The following is a 21022-nucleotide window of genomic DNA, read 5'->3' on the forward strand; positions in this document are numbered from 1 at the left end:
GGTTTCTTGACCAGGGCTCACTTGAAAAAGAGATGTAAATCTGAATGTGACTTCTCTGGTTAAATAAATGTAAAAAAAATACAAATAAAATGTAATTGCATATTAGCAGACATGCATAAAGATGTCAGCCTCCATGCATTTACCACAAATGCCTAGTTAGCTGAATGTTCCATATCTACCTTGTTCTCCGTTACTCTGTTTTGTATCTGCATTAGCAACGTATGACAGTATATTTTGTAATGTAAGTAAAATGTTGCTAAATATTCAGGGGCAATGCTTTGTTGGTGATCTAGAGAATAATACCACTGACAGCCTGTGTAAGGAGACCAACATTTGACTAATTTTAGATCTGTTCTTAGTGTTGGTTGATCATCCACTCGTTTTCTTTTTTTGAGAGAGAGTAAACCATGGGACCAACAATGTTTTCTTTTTTTTTTATACCTTACTTTGAGAAACTGTAAAAACTATATTATGTTTCCCCTGTCAGACTTTAGAAGACTGCTGCAGCCCGTCCATCTTTAGGTGGTGGGATTCCCCTCCTGGTGGGGTTCTAGTGATGGAGAAGAATGATGATGAGGAGTCACCTGGTGCAACAGGTGGTGAAGGGGATGGAAGAGACACCACACCTGTTCACAACACTGGTACTCCTGATGGTATGGCAGCACTAGGAGTGATGCTACAAGGCTTCATGTTAAATCAACAGCAGTCAATGCAACAGCAACAGCAGTCAATGCAACAGGCAATGCAATCCATGCAGCAACAGATGCAGCAGCAGATCAGCCAGCTACAGGAGGAGGTGCAGAAAGGAAAGACAAAGCAACAGTGTGTTGTGACCCCTCTACCAGCAGCAAACCCAGACACTCTGACAAGACCAGCTCCTCAGTCTCGAGGTAAGTTGTTCATCAAAAAGATGCAGCTCTTTGAGTATAAATATACAATACACAACAATTCAACAGTTCATAAGCAGTCTGCAAACTAACCACTTTCTGCATGTATGCTGATCTACAGTACTATATCTCACCCTCCATTCTAGACCCAGCAGAGGAGGTATTAGGTGAACACGTTGACAAGAAGGAGGAGGCAGCAGAGATGGTAAGACACAATTACATAAGACGAAAAGGTCCTAAGAAAGTATCACATTATGATGTCATCTAAAGTTAAAACTGATATTTAAAACCCCTTATGAATTTCCATCCAGGGGCCTCTACATGTTTGTGAAATTCATAGTAATTGGGAGATCACAGGGTTATACTTTGAATTTTTTTATTTAACCAGGCAAGTCAGAACAAATTGTTATTTTCAATGACGGCCTAGGAACAGTGGGTTAACTGCCTGTTCAGGGGCAGAACAGTCTTAACAGTCAGTAATAAACCATGTATAAACAGAGAGAACAGGGTAATACTGTGTATTAACAGTCAGTAATAAACCACGTATAAACAGACAGAACAGGGTAATACTGTGTATTAGACATCAGTAATAAACCATGTCTAAACAGACAGAACAGGGTAATACTGCGTATTAACAGTCAGTAATAAACCATGTCTAAACAGACAGAACAGGGTAATACTGTGTATTAACAGTCAGTAATAAACCATGTATAAACAGACAGAACAGGGTAACACTGTGTATTAGACATCAGTAATAAACCATGTCTAAACAGACAGAACAGGGTAATACTGCGTATTAACAGTCAGTAATAAACCATGTCTAAACAGAGAGAACAGGGTAATACTGTGTATTAACAGTCAGTAATAAACCATGTATAAACAGAGAGTGCAGGGTAATACTGTGTATTAACAGTCAGTAATAAACCATGTATAAACAGAGAGAACAGGGTAATACTGTATATTAGACATCAGTAATAAAGCATGCAAAAACAGAGAGTACAGGGTTATACTGTGTATTAACAATCAGTAATAAACCATGTACAAACAGACAGAACAGGGTAATACTGTGTATTAACAGTCAGTAATGAACCATGTATAAACAGACAGAACAGGGTAATACTGTGTATTAACAGTCAGTAATAAACCATGTATAAACAGACAGAACAGGGTAATACTGTATATTAGACATAGTAATAAACCATGTATAAACAGACAGAACAGGGTAATACAGTGTATTAGACATCAGTAATAAACCATGTATAAACAGAGAGTGCAGGGTAATACTGTGTATTAACAGTCAGTAATAAACCATGTATAAACAGACAGAACAGGGTAATACTGTGTATTAGACATCAGTAATAAACCATGTATAAACAGACAGAACAGGGTAATACTGTATATTAGACATCAGTAATAAACCATGCAAAAACAGAGAGTACAGGGTTATACTGTGTATTAACAATCAGTAATAAACCATGTATAAACAGACAGAACAGGGTAATACTGTGTATTAACATTCAGTAATGAACCATGTATAAACAGACAGAACAGGGTAACACTGTGTATTAACAGTCAGTAATAAACCATGTATAAACAGACAGAACAGGGTAATACAGTGTATTAGACATCAGTAATAAACCATGCATGAACAGAGAGAACAGGGTAATACTGTATTAGAAATCAGTAATAAACCATGTATAAACAGAGAGTACAGGGTAATACCGTGTATTAGACATCAGTAATAAACCACGTATAAACAGAGAGTACAGGGTAATACCATGTATTAGACATCAGTAATAAACCACGTATAAACAGAGAGTACAGGGTAATACCGTGTATTAGAGATCAGTAATAAACCATGTATAAACAGACAGAACAGGGTAATACTGTGTATTAACAGTCAGTAATAAACCATGTATAAACAGACAGAACAGGGTAATACTCTGTATTAACAGTCAGTAATAAACCATGTATAAACAGACAGAACAGAGTATTACCCTGTTCTAACAGTCAGTAATAAACTATGTATAGAGCATTTAGAAACAGTTTGCTCACCATTACCCCAACATTTGCAAATTATTTATAGAAAATGTTTGATATATTTCCTTTAAAATACATGAGCTGGCGCACACCCAGATAAAAATATTTGATGTAGTGATGACTAACGCCCAATAAACTCTAAGGTATAAATATAAAGAGAGTCCCTGGGAGTTTCTATATAGAGTGTGCTGCTCTCTTTTTTTTTTATATAACTTATATGATATGTTTCCTTTAACATTCTGTGATTATTATTTTACCATTGATATGCTCTGAGCCATTTTGACACCTTAAAGGGGCATCAAGTACAGCTGGTCTACCAATGGCAGGTCTACCAATGCATCACTTTGCAAAACATTTATAAAGAATGGACAGCAATTGCTTTAGATGAGGGGTTGCAAAAACACTTTACTAGTGATTAGTAAATGGTTAATAAATGGAAATGAGTTTAAAAAGTGGTGGAATTTCCCTTTTTATTTTCAAGTTCAGTTTAACCAATGTTATTTATTGATTTAACTGTTTTGTTAGAAATTGGAAGATGTCCAACAGCCTTTGTCCGATGAGGAGCCAAAACCAGAGACTGATGGCTCTTCAGAAGGAAACAGAGAAACAACCAAAGGTATTGTCTCCTGTTTTAAAGTTCTTTATACCACCTCCTTTCATTGCCCTTACACTTCATGTCTGTTAAATGACTCAAATGTACATTTTGTCAATGTAATAACTCAAACTATTGAAGTTGGCATAGTAATGGAACGTTATGTAGTAGTAGTAGGAGTCTCATTATAGTAAACGTTGAATCAGTAGTAGTAGTAGTATCAAATTATGTAGTAGTAGTATATACAGTAATTATATAGTAGTATATAATTATATAGTAGTAGTAGTATCAAATTATGTAGTAGCAGTAGTATTTAATTATATAGTAGTAGGAGTAGAAGTATCTAATTATATAGTAATAGTGGTATATACTTATATAGTATTAGTAGTAGAAGTATCTAATTATGTAGTATATACGTATGTGGTAGTAGTATATAATTATATACTAGTAGAAGTATCTAATTATAAAGTAGTAGTAAGATCTAATTATATAGTAGTAGTATATACTTATATAATATTAGTAGTAGAATTATCAAATTATATAGTAGTAGTTGTAACGGCTTTCTTCTGTGGACGAAGGAGATGACCAAAGCGCAGCGTGGTTAGTGTTCATCATGTTTAGTAAAGACGATAAACGTGAACACTACAAAATACAAAACAACAAATGTGAAAAAACCCAAACAGTTGTCTGGTGCAGACGCACGAAGACAGAAGACAACCACCCACAAAACCCAACACAAAACAGGCTACCTAAATATGGTTCCCAATCAGAGACAATGTCTAACACCTGCCTCTGATTGAGAACCATATCAGGCCAAACATCGAAACGGGAAAACTAGACACAACATAGAATGCCCACTCAGCTCACGTCATGACAAACACAAAACTATGGTCAGAACGTGACAGGAGTATTATATAATTATGTAGTAGTAGTAGAATACAATTATGTAGTAGTATATACTTTTATAGTAGTAGTAGTAGTATATAATGATGTAGTAGTATCTAATTATATAGTAGTAATAGTTATAGTAGCAGTAGTATCTAATTATATAGTAGTAGTAGAATCTAGTTATGTAGTAGTAGTAGTAGCTCATTATTGATTAGTTGTAGTATCTAATTATATAGTAGCAGTGGTAGCAGTAGTAGCAGCAGTAGTAGCAACAGTAATAGTAGCAGCAGTAGTATCAGCAGCAGTAGCATTAGAAGTAATTGTAGCAGTACTGGAAGTTTTAGTAGCAGCAGTAGTATTAAAAGTAGTAGCAGTAGTATTATCTAATTATATAGTAGCAGTATCTAATTGTAGTAGTATCAAATTATATAGTTGTAGTAGTAGTGGTATCTAATTATATAGTAGTAGTTGTAGTAATGGTAGTATCAAATTATATAGTAGATGTATTATTATTATTATTAGTAGTAGTAGTAGTATCTATTTATATAGTAGTAGTATCTAATTATGTAGTAGTAGTAGTAGTATCTAATTATATAGGAGTAGTAGTAGTAATGGTAGTAGTATCAAATTATATAGTAGATGTATTATTATTATTATTATTAGTAGTAGTATATATTTATATAGTAGTAGTAGTATCTAATTATATAGTAGTAGTAGTAGAATCTAATTATGTAGTAGTAGTAGTAGGAGTAGTATCTATTTATCTGTTCTGAGGGCAAGGGGGGATGCAATTTCAAATTTAGGAAGCTGTCCTTAATGTTTTCTACACTCAGTGTATATGTATACCCAGGTACACACACCCGGCCTGTGTTAGGGCAGAGTCCTCACCGTGCAGTGTGGGATAGTCTCCTGGTTGCTATACTGGATGGCTTCCAGCACGGGGAGCCCACTATGCCTCACAAACTCCTCTGCAAGCTGAGAAGCACTGCTTCATCAACGTCATCGTCTAGCTGCCTGTGCTAGTTTGTTTCAGCCAGATACGACATTTACAGCCCCTTCCTCCATACATTAGACAGCAGATAAACGCAAGATTTTAATTCAATCTAAATGTCACATCCTTTCCCAGACCAGAGTGAAACTGCTGATGTCTATAGTGTATGGCTCATATGGCCGAGCTCCAGAGTGTGAAGGGAGTGATGTAATACCGCTGCTGAAAATAATTATATATTAGTAGTAGCATCTAATTATATAGTAGTAGTAGAATCTAATTATATAGTAGTAGTATCGTAGTAGCATTAGTAATAGTATAATAGTAATAGTAGCAGAAGTAGTTGCAGTAGTAGAAGTTGCAGTAGTAGCAGCAGTAGTATCTAATTATATAGTAGTAGTATCGTAGTAGCAGTAATAGTAGTAGAAGTTGCAGTAGTAGCAGTAGAGGCAGAAATAGTAGTAGCAGCAGTAGTAGCATTATAAGTAATAGTAGCAGCAGTAGAAGATGCAGTAGTAGTAAAAATAGTAGAAGTAGAAGTAGTAGTATCATATTTATATAGTAGCAGTAGCAGCATCTAATTATACAGTAGTGGTAGTAATTGTAGTATCTAATTGTATAGTAGTAGTATCTAATGATATATTATTTGTATTAGTAGTATATAATTATGTAATAGTAGTATCTAAATCTCTAGTAGTAGTTTGTAATTACATATTAGTAGTAGAAGTAGTATCACTAGTAGTAGTATTTAATTATACAGTAGTATTAATGGTTGTAGTAGTGGTATCTACTTATATAGTTTTAGTTGTACTGGTAGTAGTATATAATGTTATAGTCTTAGTTCTAGTAGTATTACTATCTAATTGTATAGTAGTAGAAGTAGCAGTATTTAATTATATTGTAGTTGTAACGGTTTTCTTCCTGGGAAGGAGAGGACACCATACATTTCATTGCAAAACAAATTATATTTTAAATTTTTTATATATATATATACAGTGCCTTGCGAAAGTATTCGGCCCCCTTGAACTTTGCAACCTTTTGCCACATTTCAGGCTTCAAACATAAAGATATAAAACTGTATTTTTTTGTGAAGAATCAACAACAAGTGGGACACAATCATGAAGTGGAACGACATTTATTGGATATTTCAAACTTTAACAAATCAAAAACTGAAAAATTGGGCGTGCAAAATTATTCAGCCCCCTTAAGTTAATACTTTGTAGCGCCACCTTTTGCTGCGATTACAGCTTTAAGTCGCATGTCTCTATCAGTTTTGCACATCGAGAGACTGAATTTTTTCCTCATTCCTCCTTGCAAAACAGCTCGAGCTCTGTGAGGTTGGATGGAGAGCATTTGTGAACAGCAGTTTTCAGTTCTTTCCACAGATTCTCGATTGGATTCAGGTCTGGACTTTGACTTGGCCATTCTAACACCTGGATATGTTTATTTTTGAACCATTCCATTGTAGATTTTGCTTTATGTTTTGGATCATTGTCTTGTTGGAAGACATATCTCCGTCCCAGTCTCAGGTCTTTTGCAGACTCCATCAGGTTCTTTTCCAGAATGGTCCTGTATTTGGCTCCATCCATCTTCCCATCAATTTTAACCATCTTCCCTGTCCCTGCTGAAGAAAAGCAGGCCCAAACCATGATGCTGCCACCACCATGTTTGACAGTGGGGATGGTGTGTTCAGGGTGATGAGCTGTGTTGCTTTTACGCCAAACATAACGTTTTGCATTGTTGCCAAAAAGTTCAATTTTGGTTTCATCTGACCAGAGCTCCTTCTTCCACATGTTTGGTGTGTCTCCCAGGTGGCTTGTGGCAAACTTTAAACACTTTTTATGGATATCTTTAAGAAATGGCTTTCTTCTTGCCACTCTTCCATAAAAGGCCAGATTTGTGCAATATACGACTGATTGTTGTCCTATGGACAGAGTCTCCCACCTCAGCTGTAGATCTCTGCAGTTCATCCAGAGTGATCATGGGCCTCTTGGCTGCATCTCTGATCAGTCTTCTCCTTGTATGAGCTGAAAGTTTAGAGGGACGGCCAGGTCTTGGTAGATTTGCAGTGGTCTGATACTCCTTCCATTTCAATATTATTGCTTGCACAGTGCTCCTTGGGATGTTTAAAGCTTGGGAAATCTTTTTGTATCCAAATCCGGCTTTAAACTTCTTCACAACAGTATCTCGGACCTGCCTGGTGTGTTCCTTGTTATTCATGATGCTCTCTGCGCTTTTAACGGACCTCTGAGACTATCACAGTGCAGGTGCATTTATACGGAGACTTGATTACACACAGGTGGATTGTATTTATCATCATTAGTCATTTAGGTCAACATTGGATCATTCAGAGATCCTCACTGAACTTCTGGAGAGAGTTTGCTGCACTGAAAGTAAAGGGGCTGAATAATTTTGCACGCCCAATTTTTCAGTTTTTGATTTGTTAAAAAAGTTTGAAATATCCAATAAATGTCGTTCCACTTCATGATTGTGTCCCACTTGTTGATTCTTCACAAATAAATACAGTTTTATATCTTTATGTTTGAAGCCTGAAATGTGGCAAAAGGTCGCAAAGTTCAAGGGGGCCGAATACTTTCGCAAGGCACTGTATATATAATATGTAGATTTTTACATTTCATAAAACGGCATTAGCACTTACCCTTCCAGAAGTACGTACTGTCCTTGCAGAAACAGCTCCTCAGTTCGTTTGAATCATAACACTCCAAGATTCCTCAAACAAAAAATCTCACTTTCACTTCTACTTTGACTTCGCTTTACATGATTCATTCACCGTGATATCTTCAATGAAATCGTTGAAACTACAACTTTCCGAAATACAGCTGCGCGTAAAAAGCCTTACAGCAACCCCTCTGATCGTCAAGGCGAAAATGGAGTTCCCTGCGCATGCGATTACAAACAAGGAATTGTGGTCCAACCCCAAACCATTACATAATGGCTTTTACCTCAGCTCATTGGCTATCTACCCAGCTAGATTTCAAGAAGATCAGTGGTCATTGGGCAGAAATATAGTCAATCAATGAAGCTTCGCTAAAATTATTGGTGCGTAAGGCAGTCATTTATCATTGTCTTCAAATCAGCTCACTTCGGTCAATTCTCCCCGCAAAAAAAAACAATGTTGTTGGACTGTTGCAAACATCCAGAGGAATGCACTGAAACCCACCATGCCGAATGCTCCGTAAAAAATTGATAGAGATGGAATTCACGTCACAAACGGTTTTCAAAATATTTCGATTTAGGCTATAAAAATGGATTTTATCAAAGAAAACGGCACTTCATTTGACCAATGGGATACTCAGGAAGAGAAATAAGAGCAAGATATCAGAATGTAAGTCGTATTTTACCTTCAGATGTGAGTGTAAAAACTGTCATGGCTTAAAATGTTTGTTCTTGATTGCCCTTCTCAAACAAAAGCATGGGATTTGTTCTCTGTAATAGCTATTTTAAATTGGAAAACATAGTTTGATTACCAAGATTCTTATCTTTTCAAGGGTGTAAGACACTTGCATTTTCAAGACTGTTTAATGTTACAAAGTTTTATTTTTAATTGTCACTCTGAAATTTCCCCTGATGTTGGTCCCTGTACGGGGATCGCAGCCATAACAGGTTTTAACTCCTTCACGGTCTCTGCTTGCTCACCTCCAACACCGGCCCTGGTTTCCTCCTTGGCTCCTTACGATAAACAGGGGGAGTTGGCTCAGGTCTGACTCCTGACTCTGCCACTCTCCCTGTGCCCACCCCAATACATTTTTGGGGCTGACTCTCGGGCTTCCATCCGCACCGCCGTGCTGCCTCCTCAAACCGCCGCCTCTCCGCTTTGGCTGCCTCCAGCTCTGCCTTTGGGCGGCGATATTCCCCTGGCTGTGCCCAGGGTTCTTTCCCGTCTAGGATCTCCTCCCACGTCCAGGAGTCTTGATTCTTCTGCTGCTGTTGCCCGTTACCACACTGCTTGGTCCTTGGGTGATTCTTTAAAGGTTTTCTTCCTGGGAAGGAGAGGAGGACCAAAATGCAGCGTGGTTATTTATAAACAGCTTTAATGAAAGATGAAAACATGAACACTATACAAAATAAGAAAACATGGAAAAACCGAAACAGTCCTAACTGGTGCAAACCACAGAGACAGGAACAATCACCCACAAGATACCTAAAGAATATGGCTGCCTAAATAGGGTTCCCAATCAGAGACAACGATAAACATCTGCCTCTGATTGAGAACCACTCCAGGCAACCATAGACTTACCTAGAACACTCAACTGAACACAACCCCATAGACTACAAAAAACCCTAGACAAAACAAGACACATAAATCACCCATGTCACACCCTGGCCTAACCAACATAATAAAGAAAACACAGAATACTAAGGCCAGGGCGTGACAGTAGTAGTAGTAGTAGTAATCGTATCTAATTATATAGTAGTAGTAGTAGTAGTATATCATTAAATAGTGGTAGTAGTAGTATTAGTACGTATTAGTAGTTGTAGTACTATTCAAATCAAAATCAAATCAAATTTTATTTGTCACATACACATGGTTAGCAGATGTTAATGCGAGTGTAGCGAAATGCTTGTGCTTCTAGTTCCGACAATGCAGTAATAACGAGCAAGTAATCTAACTAACAATTCCAAAAAAAACTACTGTCATACACAGTGTAAGGGGATAAAGAATATGTACATAAGGATATATGAATGAGTGATGGTACAGAGCAGCATAGGCAAGATACAGTAGATGATATCGAGTACAGTATATACATATGAGATAAGTATGTAAACCAAGTGGCATAGTTAAAGTGGCTAGTGATACATGTATTACATAAGGATGCAGTCGATGATATAGAGTACAGTATCAACGTATGCATATGAGATGAACAATGTAGGGTAAGTAACATTATATAAGGTAGCATTGTTTAAAGTGGCTAGTGATATATTTACATCATTTCCCATCAATTCCCATGATTAAAGTGGCTGGAGTAGAGTCAGTGTCATTGACAGTGTGTTGGCAGTAGCCACTCAATGTTAGTGGTGGCTGTTTAACAGTCTGATGGCCTTGAGATAGAAGCTGTTTTTCAGTCTCTCGGTCCCAGCTTTGATGCACCTGTACTGACCTCGCCTTCTGGATGGCAGCGGGGTGAACAGGCAGTGGCTCGGGTGGTTGATGTCCTTGATGATCTTTATGGCCTTCCTGTAGCATCGGGTGGTGTAGGTGTCCTGGAGGGCAGGTAGTTTGCCCCCGGTGATGCGTTGTGCAGACCTCACTACCCTCTGGAGAGCCTTACAGTTGAGGGCGGTGCAGTTGCCATACCAGGCGGTGATACAGCCCGCCAGGATGCTCTCGATTGTGCATCTGTAGAAGTTTGTGAGTGCTTTTGGTGACAAGCCGAATTTCTTCAGCCTCCTGAGGTTGAAGAGGCGCTGCTGCGCCTTCCTCACGATGCTGTCTGTGTGAGTGGACCAATTCAGTTTGTCTGTGATGTGTATGCCGAGGAACTTAAAACTTGCTACCTTCTCCACTACTGTTCCATCGATGTGGATGGGGGTGTTCCCTCTGCTGTTTCCTGAAGTCCACAATCATCTCCTTAGTTTTGTTGACGTTGAGTGTGAGGTTATTTTCCTGACACCACACTCCGAGGGCCCTCACCTCCTCCCTGTAGGCCGTCTCGTCGTTGTTGGTAATCAAGCCTACCACTGTTGTGTCGTCCGCAAACTTGATGATTGAGTTGGAGGCGTGCATGGCCACGCAGTCGTGGGTGAACAGGGAGTACAGGAGAGGGCTCAGAACGCACCCTTGTGGGGCCCCAGTGTTGAGGATCAGCGGGGAGGATATGTTGTTGCCTACCCTCACCACCTGGGGGCGGCCCGTCAGGAAGTCCAGTACCCAGTTGCACAGGGGCGGGGTCGAGACCCAGGGTCTCGAGCTTGATGACGAGCTTGGAGGGTACTATGGTGTTGAATGCCGAGCTGTAGTCGATGAACAGCATTCTCACATAGGTATTCCTCTTGTCCAGATGGGTTAGGGCAGTGTGCAGTGTGGTTGAGATTGCATCGTCTGTGGACCTATTTGGGCGGTAAGCAAATTGGAGTGGGTCAAGGGTGTCAGGTAGGGTGGAGGTGATATGGTCCTTGACTAGTCTCTCAAAGCACTTCATGATGACGGATGTGAGTGCTACGGGGCGGTAGTCGTTTAGCTCAGTTACCTTAGCTTTCTTGGGAACAGGAACAATGGTGGCCCTCTTGAAGCATGTGGGAACAGCAGACTGGTATAGGGATTGATTGAATATGTCCGTAAACACACCGGCCAGCTGGTCTGCGCATGCTCTGAGGGCGCGGCTGGGGATGCCGTCTGGGCCTGCAGCCTTGCGAGGGTTAACACGTTTAAATGTCTTACTCACTTCGGCTGCAGTGAAGGAGAGACCGCATGTTTCCGTTGCAGGCCGTGTCAGTGGCACTGTATTGTCCTCAAAGCGGGCAAAAAGTTATTTAGTCTGCCTGGGAGCAAGACATCCTGGTCCGTGACTGGGCTGGGTTTCTTCCTGTAGTCCGTGATTGACTGTAGACCCTGCCACATACCTCTTGTGTCTGAGCCGTTGAATTGAGATTCTACTTTGTCTCTGTACTGGCGCTTAGCTTGTTTGATAGCCTTGCGGAGGGAATAGCTGCACTGTTTGTATTCAGTCATGTTACCAGACACCTTGCCCTGATTAAAAGCAGTGGTTCGTGCCTTCAGTTTCACACGAATGCTGCCATCAATCCACGGTTTCTGGTTAGGGAATGTTTTAATCGTTGCTATGGGAACGACATCTTCAACGCACGTTCTAATGAACTCGCACACCGTATCAGCGTATTCGTCAATGTTGTTGTCTGACGCAATACGAAACATCTCCCAGTCCACGTGATGGAAGCAGTCTTGGAGTGTGGAGTCAGCTTGGTCGGACCAGCGTTGGACAGACCTCAGCGTGGGAGTTTCTTGTTTTAGTTTCTGTCTGTAGGCAGGGATCAACAAAATGGAGTCGTGGTCAGCTTTTCCGAAAGGAGGGCGGGGCAGGGCCTTATATGCGTCACGGAAGTTAGAGTAACAATGATCCAGGGTCTTTCCACCCCTGGTTGCGCAATCGATATGCTGATAAAATTTAGGGAGTCTTGTTTTCAGATTAGCCTTGTTAAAATCCCCAGCTACAATGAATGCAGCCTCCGGATAAATCGTTTCCAGTTTGCAGAGAGTTAAATAAAGTTCGTTCAGAGCCATCGATGTGTCTGCTTGGGGGGATATATACGGCTTTGATTATAATCGAAGAGAATTCTCTTGGTAGATAATGCGGTCTACATTTGATTGTGAGGAATTCTAAATCAGGTGAACAGAAGGATTTGAGTTCCTGTATGTTTCTTTCATCACACCATGTCACGTTAGTCATAAGGCATACGCCCCCGCCCCTCTTCTTACCAGAAAGATGTTTGTTTCTGTCGGCGCGATGCGTGGAGAAACCCGTTGGCTGCACCGCTTCGGATTGCTTCTCTCCAGTTAGCCATGTTTCCGTGAAGCAGAGAACGTTACAGTCTCTGATGTCCCTCTGGAATGCTACCCTTGCTCGGATTTCATCAACCTTGTTGTCAAGAGACTGGACATTGGCAAGAAGAATGCTAGGGAGTGGTGCACGATGTGCCCGTCTCCGGAGTCTGACCAGAAGACCGCTTCGTTTCCCTCTTTTTCTGAGTCGTTTTTTTTTTGGGTCGCTGCATGTGATCCACTCGATTATTATATTATAATTATATTATAATAATTATAATAATAATAATAATTATAATAATAATTATAATAATTATAATAATTATTATGTAGTTGTAGTAGTAGTAGTAGTAGTAGTAGTAGTAGTGGTAGTAGTAGTATATAATTATGTATATAGTTGGTAGTAATAGTGGTATCTAATTAACCCTCTCACACGTACCATCACACGGGTGTGATCGTTCTACAGTGGTCCCTGAAGCATACGATCACACCCCGTGTGATTAGGACACTTATTTAGAACTCTTATTTAGAACGGCCAGTTTCGAATGACGCAACAATCAGCGTTTGAGCTGGCCACACTTTTTCAGAAACTATTTACACAAACACAGTCCTTACAAAGTTATGTCCAGAATGTGAGCAGTTAATTTTTGGATGCAATGTTCAGATATTCACAGAAGTAACTATAGCATAACACAATCATCCTAACCGGAAAAATGTAGGCTACATTTGGCCTAGAGCTAACTGAGGAAAGATTGAGCAACACAAGCGGTCATATTTTCTAACTGTCGGCTTACAAACTACAATATGAATTAGCTAATAGCAATTACTATGTACAGTTGAAGTCGGAAGTTTACATACACCTTAGCCAAATAAATTTAAACTCAGTTTTTCACAATTCCTGACATTTAATCATAGTAAAAATGCCCTGTCTTAGGTCAGTTAGGATCTCCACTTATTTTAAGAATGTGAAATGTCAGAATAATAGTAGAAAGAATGATTTATTTCAGCTTTTATTTCTTTCATCACATTCCCAGGGGGTCAGAAGTTTACATACACTCAAATAGTATTTGTTAGCATTGCCTTTAAATTGTTTAACTTGGGTAAAACGTTTTAGGCAGCCTTCCACAAGCTTCCCACAATAAGTTGGGTGAATTTTGGCCCATTCCTCCTGACAGAGCTGGTGTAACTGAGTCAGGTTTGTAGGCCTCCTTGCTCGCACACGCTTTTTCAGTTCTGCCCACAAATTTTCTATGGGATTGAGGTCAGGGCTTTGTAAGCCAGAGTCATAAACACGGTTTCACTGATCTCACTGCATCTCCCTTCCGCATCTGAGATACTGCCATCACTAAAGTATTATATCTCAACCTCTATTCCAGGTGCAGCAGGGGAGGTATTGGGGAATCACAATGACAAGAAGGAGGAGGCAGAGAGGGTAAGACACACTTTTACATCCTCAGTGATCATGCTGATCATGTTCCTGTAATGTGACATGTTTCATTTCAAGGTCAAAGCTAAATGTTATATAACGTTGCGTTCCAGCTTGTTTCTGTGTAATATACATTTTGAAAATAAGCTATGTAAAGTGAATAACAATAAAACAGTCAATTTACTCAATCTAGTGAAATCACTAATTCGTGGATGTATTCTTGACCCAAAGCCCCATCCAGAGATTCCATCTCCTTCCAAACCACTGAAGGGCTGGGAAGAGAAGATTCACCAGGGAGAACAAGGAAAACTAAAAGTGGGTGTTGACTGGGGTTGTGCTGTGTTGTGCTACTATGAACATATTTACTTCCATAAAATCCAAGAGTGCAGCCAACCACTGTTGTTGTGCGATCACATTGTGTGATCTTGCTCTAATTAAGTCTAGTGGGTGAGATCTTGAACTTTCTAGGGGTTCACTTTGAAAAAGTTGAATAGTTTATCATGGACAGTTTGATGTTATGGCTGCTGCTTTAACAGGGATATACTGGATCTTCAAATATGATTTAATACCTGTGTTAACAAAAGGCTAAGCTTGTGTTTGAATATATTTAATTTGTTTAATTTGCGATTTTCATGAATAGGAAAAGTTTCTAGGGGTATTTATGTCCGCTGCGTTATGCTAATTCGTTTGAGGCTATGATTTCGCTCCCGGATACGGGATTGCTCGTCGCAAAAGGTTAAAATGGGAAGATACGGGACATATTTATTTAAAAAGTGTAAAGTAACTTTCCTTTTTCCAAACTATTGCCTATCCTGATGCAACATTGGATATGTCTGTATGTTAGGCACCACAACAAGGCAACCACATCCTAATGTGAATTAAACCAAAGCTAGGCATGCCAGAATAGGCATTAACATGCCATTATTTGAAATGGAAGCTATTGTGCTTTATCCTCAACAGACCAGAATTGTAGATTCAATGTCATAATATATTAAACATGTTAACCTGTGAATTCAACTTTTTATAGAATATTGAGCCAGTGCCAAAAGCCAGAGATGAGTTGAAGCCAAAGAAGGAGGGTTCCTCAGAAGAAACAACACAAGGTACCACGACACTTCACTTTCAATAGCATTATTAATAAGCATTTATAAACTATTTAAAAGGTTTGACATGTGTGCACTGTTCCAGCATTTATACACATTTGTAATCATTATAAGTATTTGTAAGAATTGTACATTTGTCTTTTCATTTCTGAATTCACATTTAAATGTTAGCTTCCATTTTTGTGAGTCATTGAGTCACAGAGATGGTCTGCCTCTGCCTTCTTTAACCTTATCCAAAGTACAGTGTAAAACACCTGTTGGTGTGCTTTTCTGCTATACTTTGAAGAGGAAATTGTATTTGTAATCATGGTTATCTTTTCATTTCTATTTACAGGACCTTGTCTCAAGGAGCTGTTGTCCAAGGCTGGACTAGAAGATCATTATGAAAACAAGCTGATGTTAAGTACTGTCCTTGAGATAAATGCTGATACTACATCAGATGAACCTCTTACCACTATGCAGTCACTTCCAGGGGCCTTCATGAAGAAATTAATGATGGCAAATGTGAATGCTAGGAGTGTTAAATGTCTGACCACTGACCAGGAGGTTTCCTATTGTGGAGTAGACAACCTGGACACTGACACTGATAGTAGCGATGTAATTAATCCACTGGACCTGATAACTGCCCTGTTTCTGTGTTCAGATGGTTTCCTGCAGCAGGAGATGGTCCAGAAAATGTCCATGTGTCAGTTTGCTGTTCCTCTGCTGCTGCCCAACTGTGACACAAAACAAAGCACTTTGATGCTGTGGGCCTTGAGGGACATAGTGAGGAAATTTAGACCCTCTTCCCAAATGGCCACAAATGCTTTTGTGGAGGAGAGAATAGTTCTCTCTGATATTCCTATGGTGTCTTTTGTTAGGTTAGGACAAAGCAGCTTGTCCAAGTCTCAGATTTTGAACAAGTTGCTTAGTAACCCTCAACAGTACCATGATACATTTGTTCATCATGATATGGAATGTGGCGATATCCCTCGGCAAATCTCAGATGGTCTGGTTGAAATCAGCTGGTACTTTCCATGTGGGAACAGAAACATAGACATGTTCACTAAGCCTGTGGCTGTTGCCAATCTCAGAGGAGACATCAGGTCATTTGAAACACAGTTCTCCTTTCTGTGTCAAACATCAGCTGCAGTTTACATTTTCACTGATGACTTAGAGGCAGATTTCAAGGTTTTGGAAGCAGAAATCACAAAAGCAGAGTTATTTCTGGTTGTCAACTCTCAGAATAAAACATTCAGGGTGGACACATTGAAGAAAATGATCACAAACTACAGTATCAACCCAACAAATGTGATTGTGAAGAAGAAGCAGAATGATGCAGAATTTGTCAAAACCCTGCAGTCCTCTGTGGGTGACATCATTGAAAAAAGTATAAACAGATTGACAATTGAAAACATGGCTGACGTGGCTCATCAGATGGGGATTCTGGTTGATGAAGACGGTGACTGTCAGAGTGCCAGAAAGAAGGCAGAAGAAATCACCAGTAACTTCAAAGACACAATGAAATTCAAACATGAACAGCTACCCTTACAAGGAACAATCTGGAAAGAGCTTTCCCAGTTGGAAAAAGAGATGTGTAGACTGAGAAAAGCAGGAGATAAAGACATTGAACACTACAAGAGCTCTCTGAAGAGGAAGGAGAAAGAGCTGAGAGAGAAGCAATATACATTTGACATGTCAGATTCAATGGCAAGCTTCATTTTAGGATTGTCAAGTTCAGGAGCTGAGCGTTCCTATTTCCTCAAATGGATGCGGATAAATCTGGACAATCTGTCACGTCAGAACCTGTCTGCTTTGCGGGACCAGTACAAAGATCTTTGCCAACATTCTCCGGAGAAAAAAGACGACATTAAAGATTTGGATAAGCAATTATCTGACTGTTCCTTGGGACTTGAACACTTCCTGCGTGAGTTGGGCCAGTTATATGAAGCTTCCTGCTCCCTTCCTGAAAGTAGCCTACAAAGGAAACAGATGGAGCATCTCCCTGGATTGTGTGCTCAGATGCTGTTGGATGGTTTCCCTGTTGAGCTTGTGGATGGAGATGCATCAAATATCCCTCTGAAATGGATTTCAGCTGTTCTGACTCGGCTTCATACTCTTGTCCAATCCAACAGCAAGATCCGGGTGGTCACAGTTTTAGGGGTCCAAAGCACAGGGAAGTCCACTCTCCTCAACACCATGTTTGGGGTCCAGTTTGCTGTCAGCAGTGGAAGATGCACCAGAGGGGCCTTCATGCTGCTGATTAAAGTCAACAAAGAACTCAAGGAGGAGCTGAAATGTGACTTCATCATGATCATTGACACAGAGGGGTTGAAATCACCTGAGTTGGCTCAACTAGATGATAGCCATGAACATGACAATGAACTGGCAACACTGGTGATAGGACTCAGTGATGTCACTATCATCAACATTGCCATGGAGAACTCCACAGAGATGAAAGACATTCTGCAGATTGTTGTTCATGCTTTTATCAGGATGAAGGAAGTGGGGAAGAAGCCAGTATGTCATTTTGTGCATCAGAATGTGTCAGACATGTCTGCTCATGACAACAACATGAGGGACAGGAAGAAGTTGTTGGAACAGTTGAATGAAATGACCCAGGCAGCAGCCAGAATGGAGAAGCAGGAGAATATCACCAAGTTCACTGATGTGATGGAGTATGATCCAGACACAAGCAGCTGCTACATCCCAGGACTCTGGCATGGGACTCCCCCGATGGCTCCAGTCAATGCTGGATACAGTGAGGCAGTATACGGCTTCAAGAAGACCTTGATGAAAGATTTCATCAAATGCCAGAGAAATGATGATTTGACACATTTCCTGAAGTGGACACAAAGTTTGTGGAAGTCTGTGAAATTTGAGAAATTCATCTTTAGTTTCAGAAACAGCTTGGTTGCAGATGCATATTCCAAATTATGCTCTGAGTACAATGGTTGGGAATGGGCCTTCCAGAAGGAGATGTACAACTGGATGATTGGTGCTGAAACAAAAATTAACAATATTGGCATGACAGATCAAAATCTTGGGCGGTCCATAGGAAATGTGCTAAATGAATTGATGGCAGAGGCATCTGAGAAACTGTCATTGGGAGAAAAGGAAATCCAAGACAATCTAGTAAAATACTTTGAAAATCAAGATGGCCATGTTAGTCTGGTGGAAAAATACAAGGAGGACTTTGTGTCCAGTGCCAAAACACTGAGACGAGAGACAGAAAACACAGTGAGAAACAAACTTCAAGGAGCTGTTGAAATCAAAGAGGGAATGACAGAACTGGACAACATCAAGAGTTCTCAGGCAAGTACAATGGAAAAGAAGGTTCTAGATTTGCTTCAGAATTGTAGACAGAAAAAATCTGTTCTTTCAGATAAGGCACTCAGTAAAGAGTTTGAAAACATGTGGAGTAAAACTCTGTCTGAGATACATTTCAAAGGACTTCCTAAGCGAGATGTTTCCCAAGGTGCCTTTATCATGTTGAGAGGAAATCTGTCAACACGGGGCAGTCATGTCAACAGTCTGTTGGTTGGAACCAGACTGGTGGATTGTGGGAAGGCAGCCTTTGTTGTGGAATCAGGGGGTTTGTGGGAGAAGACTAAAGGCTTTATGGTGCACAGGGATCATGACCATCGCAGGAAAAAGCTGCAAGACTTCTGTAATGACATCATAACACAGTGTCAGGATTTTATAAGACAGAAGGTGGAGCACAAAACAGATTATCATGACACTAACATCAAAGAACTTCTTAACAAGATTGATGAAACATTGCAGCAACAAAAGAAAATGAAAGTCGGTGATGAATGTGAGGTTTATCTGAAGCTACACATCTGTGGCATAGCAGCAAGACAGTTCCAAAAGATGCATGATGATTTCATTGCACTCAATGACCCAAGGAAGTGTCTGGAACAGTCAAAGTACAACTACTATACTGACTTCATGAACTTGTTCCATGAGCGAGACCAGTGCCAAAAGAAAGCTGAGGACTTCACAAAGCTCTGTTTGCGGCCAGCTGTAGAGGAATATGTGACCAAAAGGATTGGTCCTGATGTGGTTGATGAAGTGGTGACCGGTGAAGGGTCAGAGGATTACAGCACAAGAACGGCTTTCCAGTTCTCCATTTTAAAAGAACTCCTGACAGATGAAAATTATGAAAAATATAGCGAGTACATACACTTTTACAAAACATTTGTGAAGCAGTGGTTATTTGATCAAATTGTCAAGCAACTCTCAAAAGAGAGCAGACTGCAGAAAATGGAGAACAAACATCTTTCAAATATAGTCCGGAAAATTACTGATAACATTTCAACTGTCAGTAAAGCAGCTAGCACGGTAAACAACATTAAGACGTTCATTGGGATCATTTGCAATATGTTGGGAGAGGATCTCGCCTTTCCCAAGGATGCTTTGGATTCCATTATGATTCTGAACACGAGCACCGCAAACACAGAACAGTTTGCTAAGTATCTCAAAGAGTTTGTGAGGGAAATGGAGAAGTCACTGGCATCTGTTTATGACCGGAAAACTGACCTTAGATACATCACAAAAAGGCTCAGACTTCTGCCATTCAAGCCTCAAGACAAGATGTTCACCAGTCTGTTTGGCTGTGGGGAGGTATGTCCTTTCTGCAAAGCACCCTGTGAAGCAGGAGGTAAGGAGCATACCAAACACTTCACCTCCATTCATCGTCCAAAAGGGCTCAGTGGTTGGGTGAATAAGCAGTCAAATGTGTTATTAACTAACATATGCTCATCCTCCGTGATAGGCAATGGGCTGTTCATTAATGGTCTAACAGGAGATGATGGTCACCCTTACAAGAAGTACCAGACATACTATCCTGACTGGATCATAACTGGAGACACCAGTATTGAGGCTTCAGACTATTGGAAGTATGTGATGGCCATATTCAATGAGAGAATTGCTAAAGGCACTGACTCACTTCCTGCCGATATCCCAAAGGACTGGAACATTTTAACAGCTGAGGATGCAATGAAGAGTTTGAAGGGCTCATTCAATGTGAGTGAATAGGGGAAATCTATAATGAGGCTCTGAATTGTAGTCCAAATATATTATTGGCCGTTAAAACATGTATTAAGTTGACAACCACAAATACCTCACACATGGTATATCACAGAATCAAAATATGAGGAGCCAGTTGTTTTTTGCAAAAAACTGTGCATATCTGACAATACCAAATGCAATTTTGAAAATAACTGCAGCACAGAAAATAATATTTGCAAATACAATTCATAAACTATGACTTCTGCTATTTACAGATCAGATGTTCTAGAATGGAATAGCTTTCACTTTGAATATACACTTAGTATACCAAACATTAGGAACACCTTCCTAATATCGAGTTGCACCCCCTTTCTTTTGCCCTCAGAACAGCCTCAATTCGTAGTGGTGTGGACTCTACAAGATGTCGAAAGCGTTCCACGGGGATGCTGGCCCATGTTGACTCAAATACTTCTCACAGTCATGTCAAGTTGGCTAGTTGTCCTTTGGGTGCTGGATCATTCTTGATACACACGGAAAATTGTTGAGGGTGAAAAACTCAGCAGGTTGCAGTTCTTGACATAAACCGGTGC

General features: G+C 39.9%; 1 protein-coding gene across 1 annotated transcript; it reads left to right on the forward strand.

The window, feature by feature from the left end:
* Positions 1-491: 491 nt before the first annotated feature.
* Positions 492-21022, forward strand: LOC112239668 (interferon-induced very large GTPase 1-like). Its single transcript, XM_024408100.2, has 7 exons — positions 492-890; positions 1034-1092; positions 3453-3543; positions 14288-14343; positions 14569-14652; positions 15365-15440; positions 15775-21022. Exons 1-7 carry the CDS (start codon positions 557-559, stop codon positions 20457-20459), a joined length of 5385 nt encoding a protein of 1794 aa, XP_024263868.2. The 5' UTR covers positions 492-556; the 3' UTR covers positions 20460-21022.

Source organism: Oncorhynchus tshawytscha, unplaced genomic scaffold, assembly GCF_018296145.1.
Source record: "Oncorhynchus tshawytscha isolate Ot180627B unplaced genomic scaffold, Otsh_v2.0 Un_contig_8856_pilon_pilon, whole genome shotgun sequence".
Lineage (NCBI taxonomy): Eukaryota > Metazoa > Chordata > Actinopteri > Salmoniformes > Salmonidae > Oncorhynchus > Oncorhynchus tshawytscha.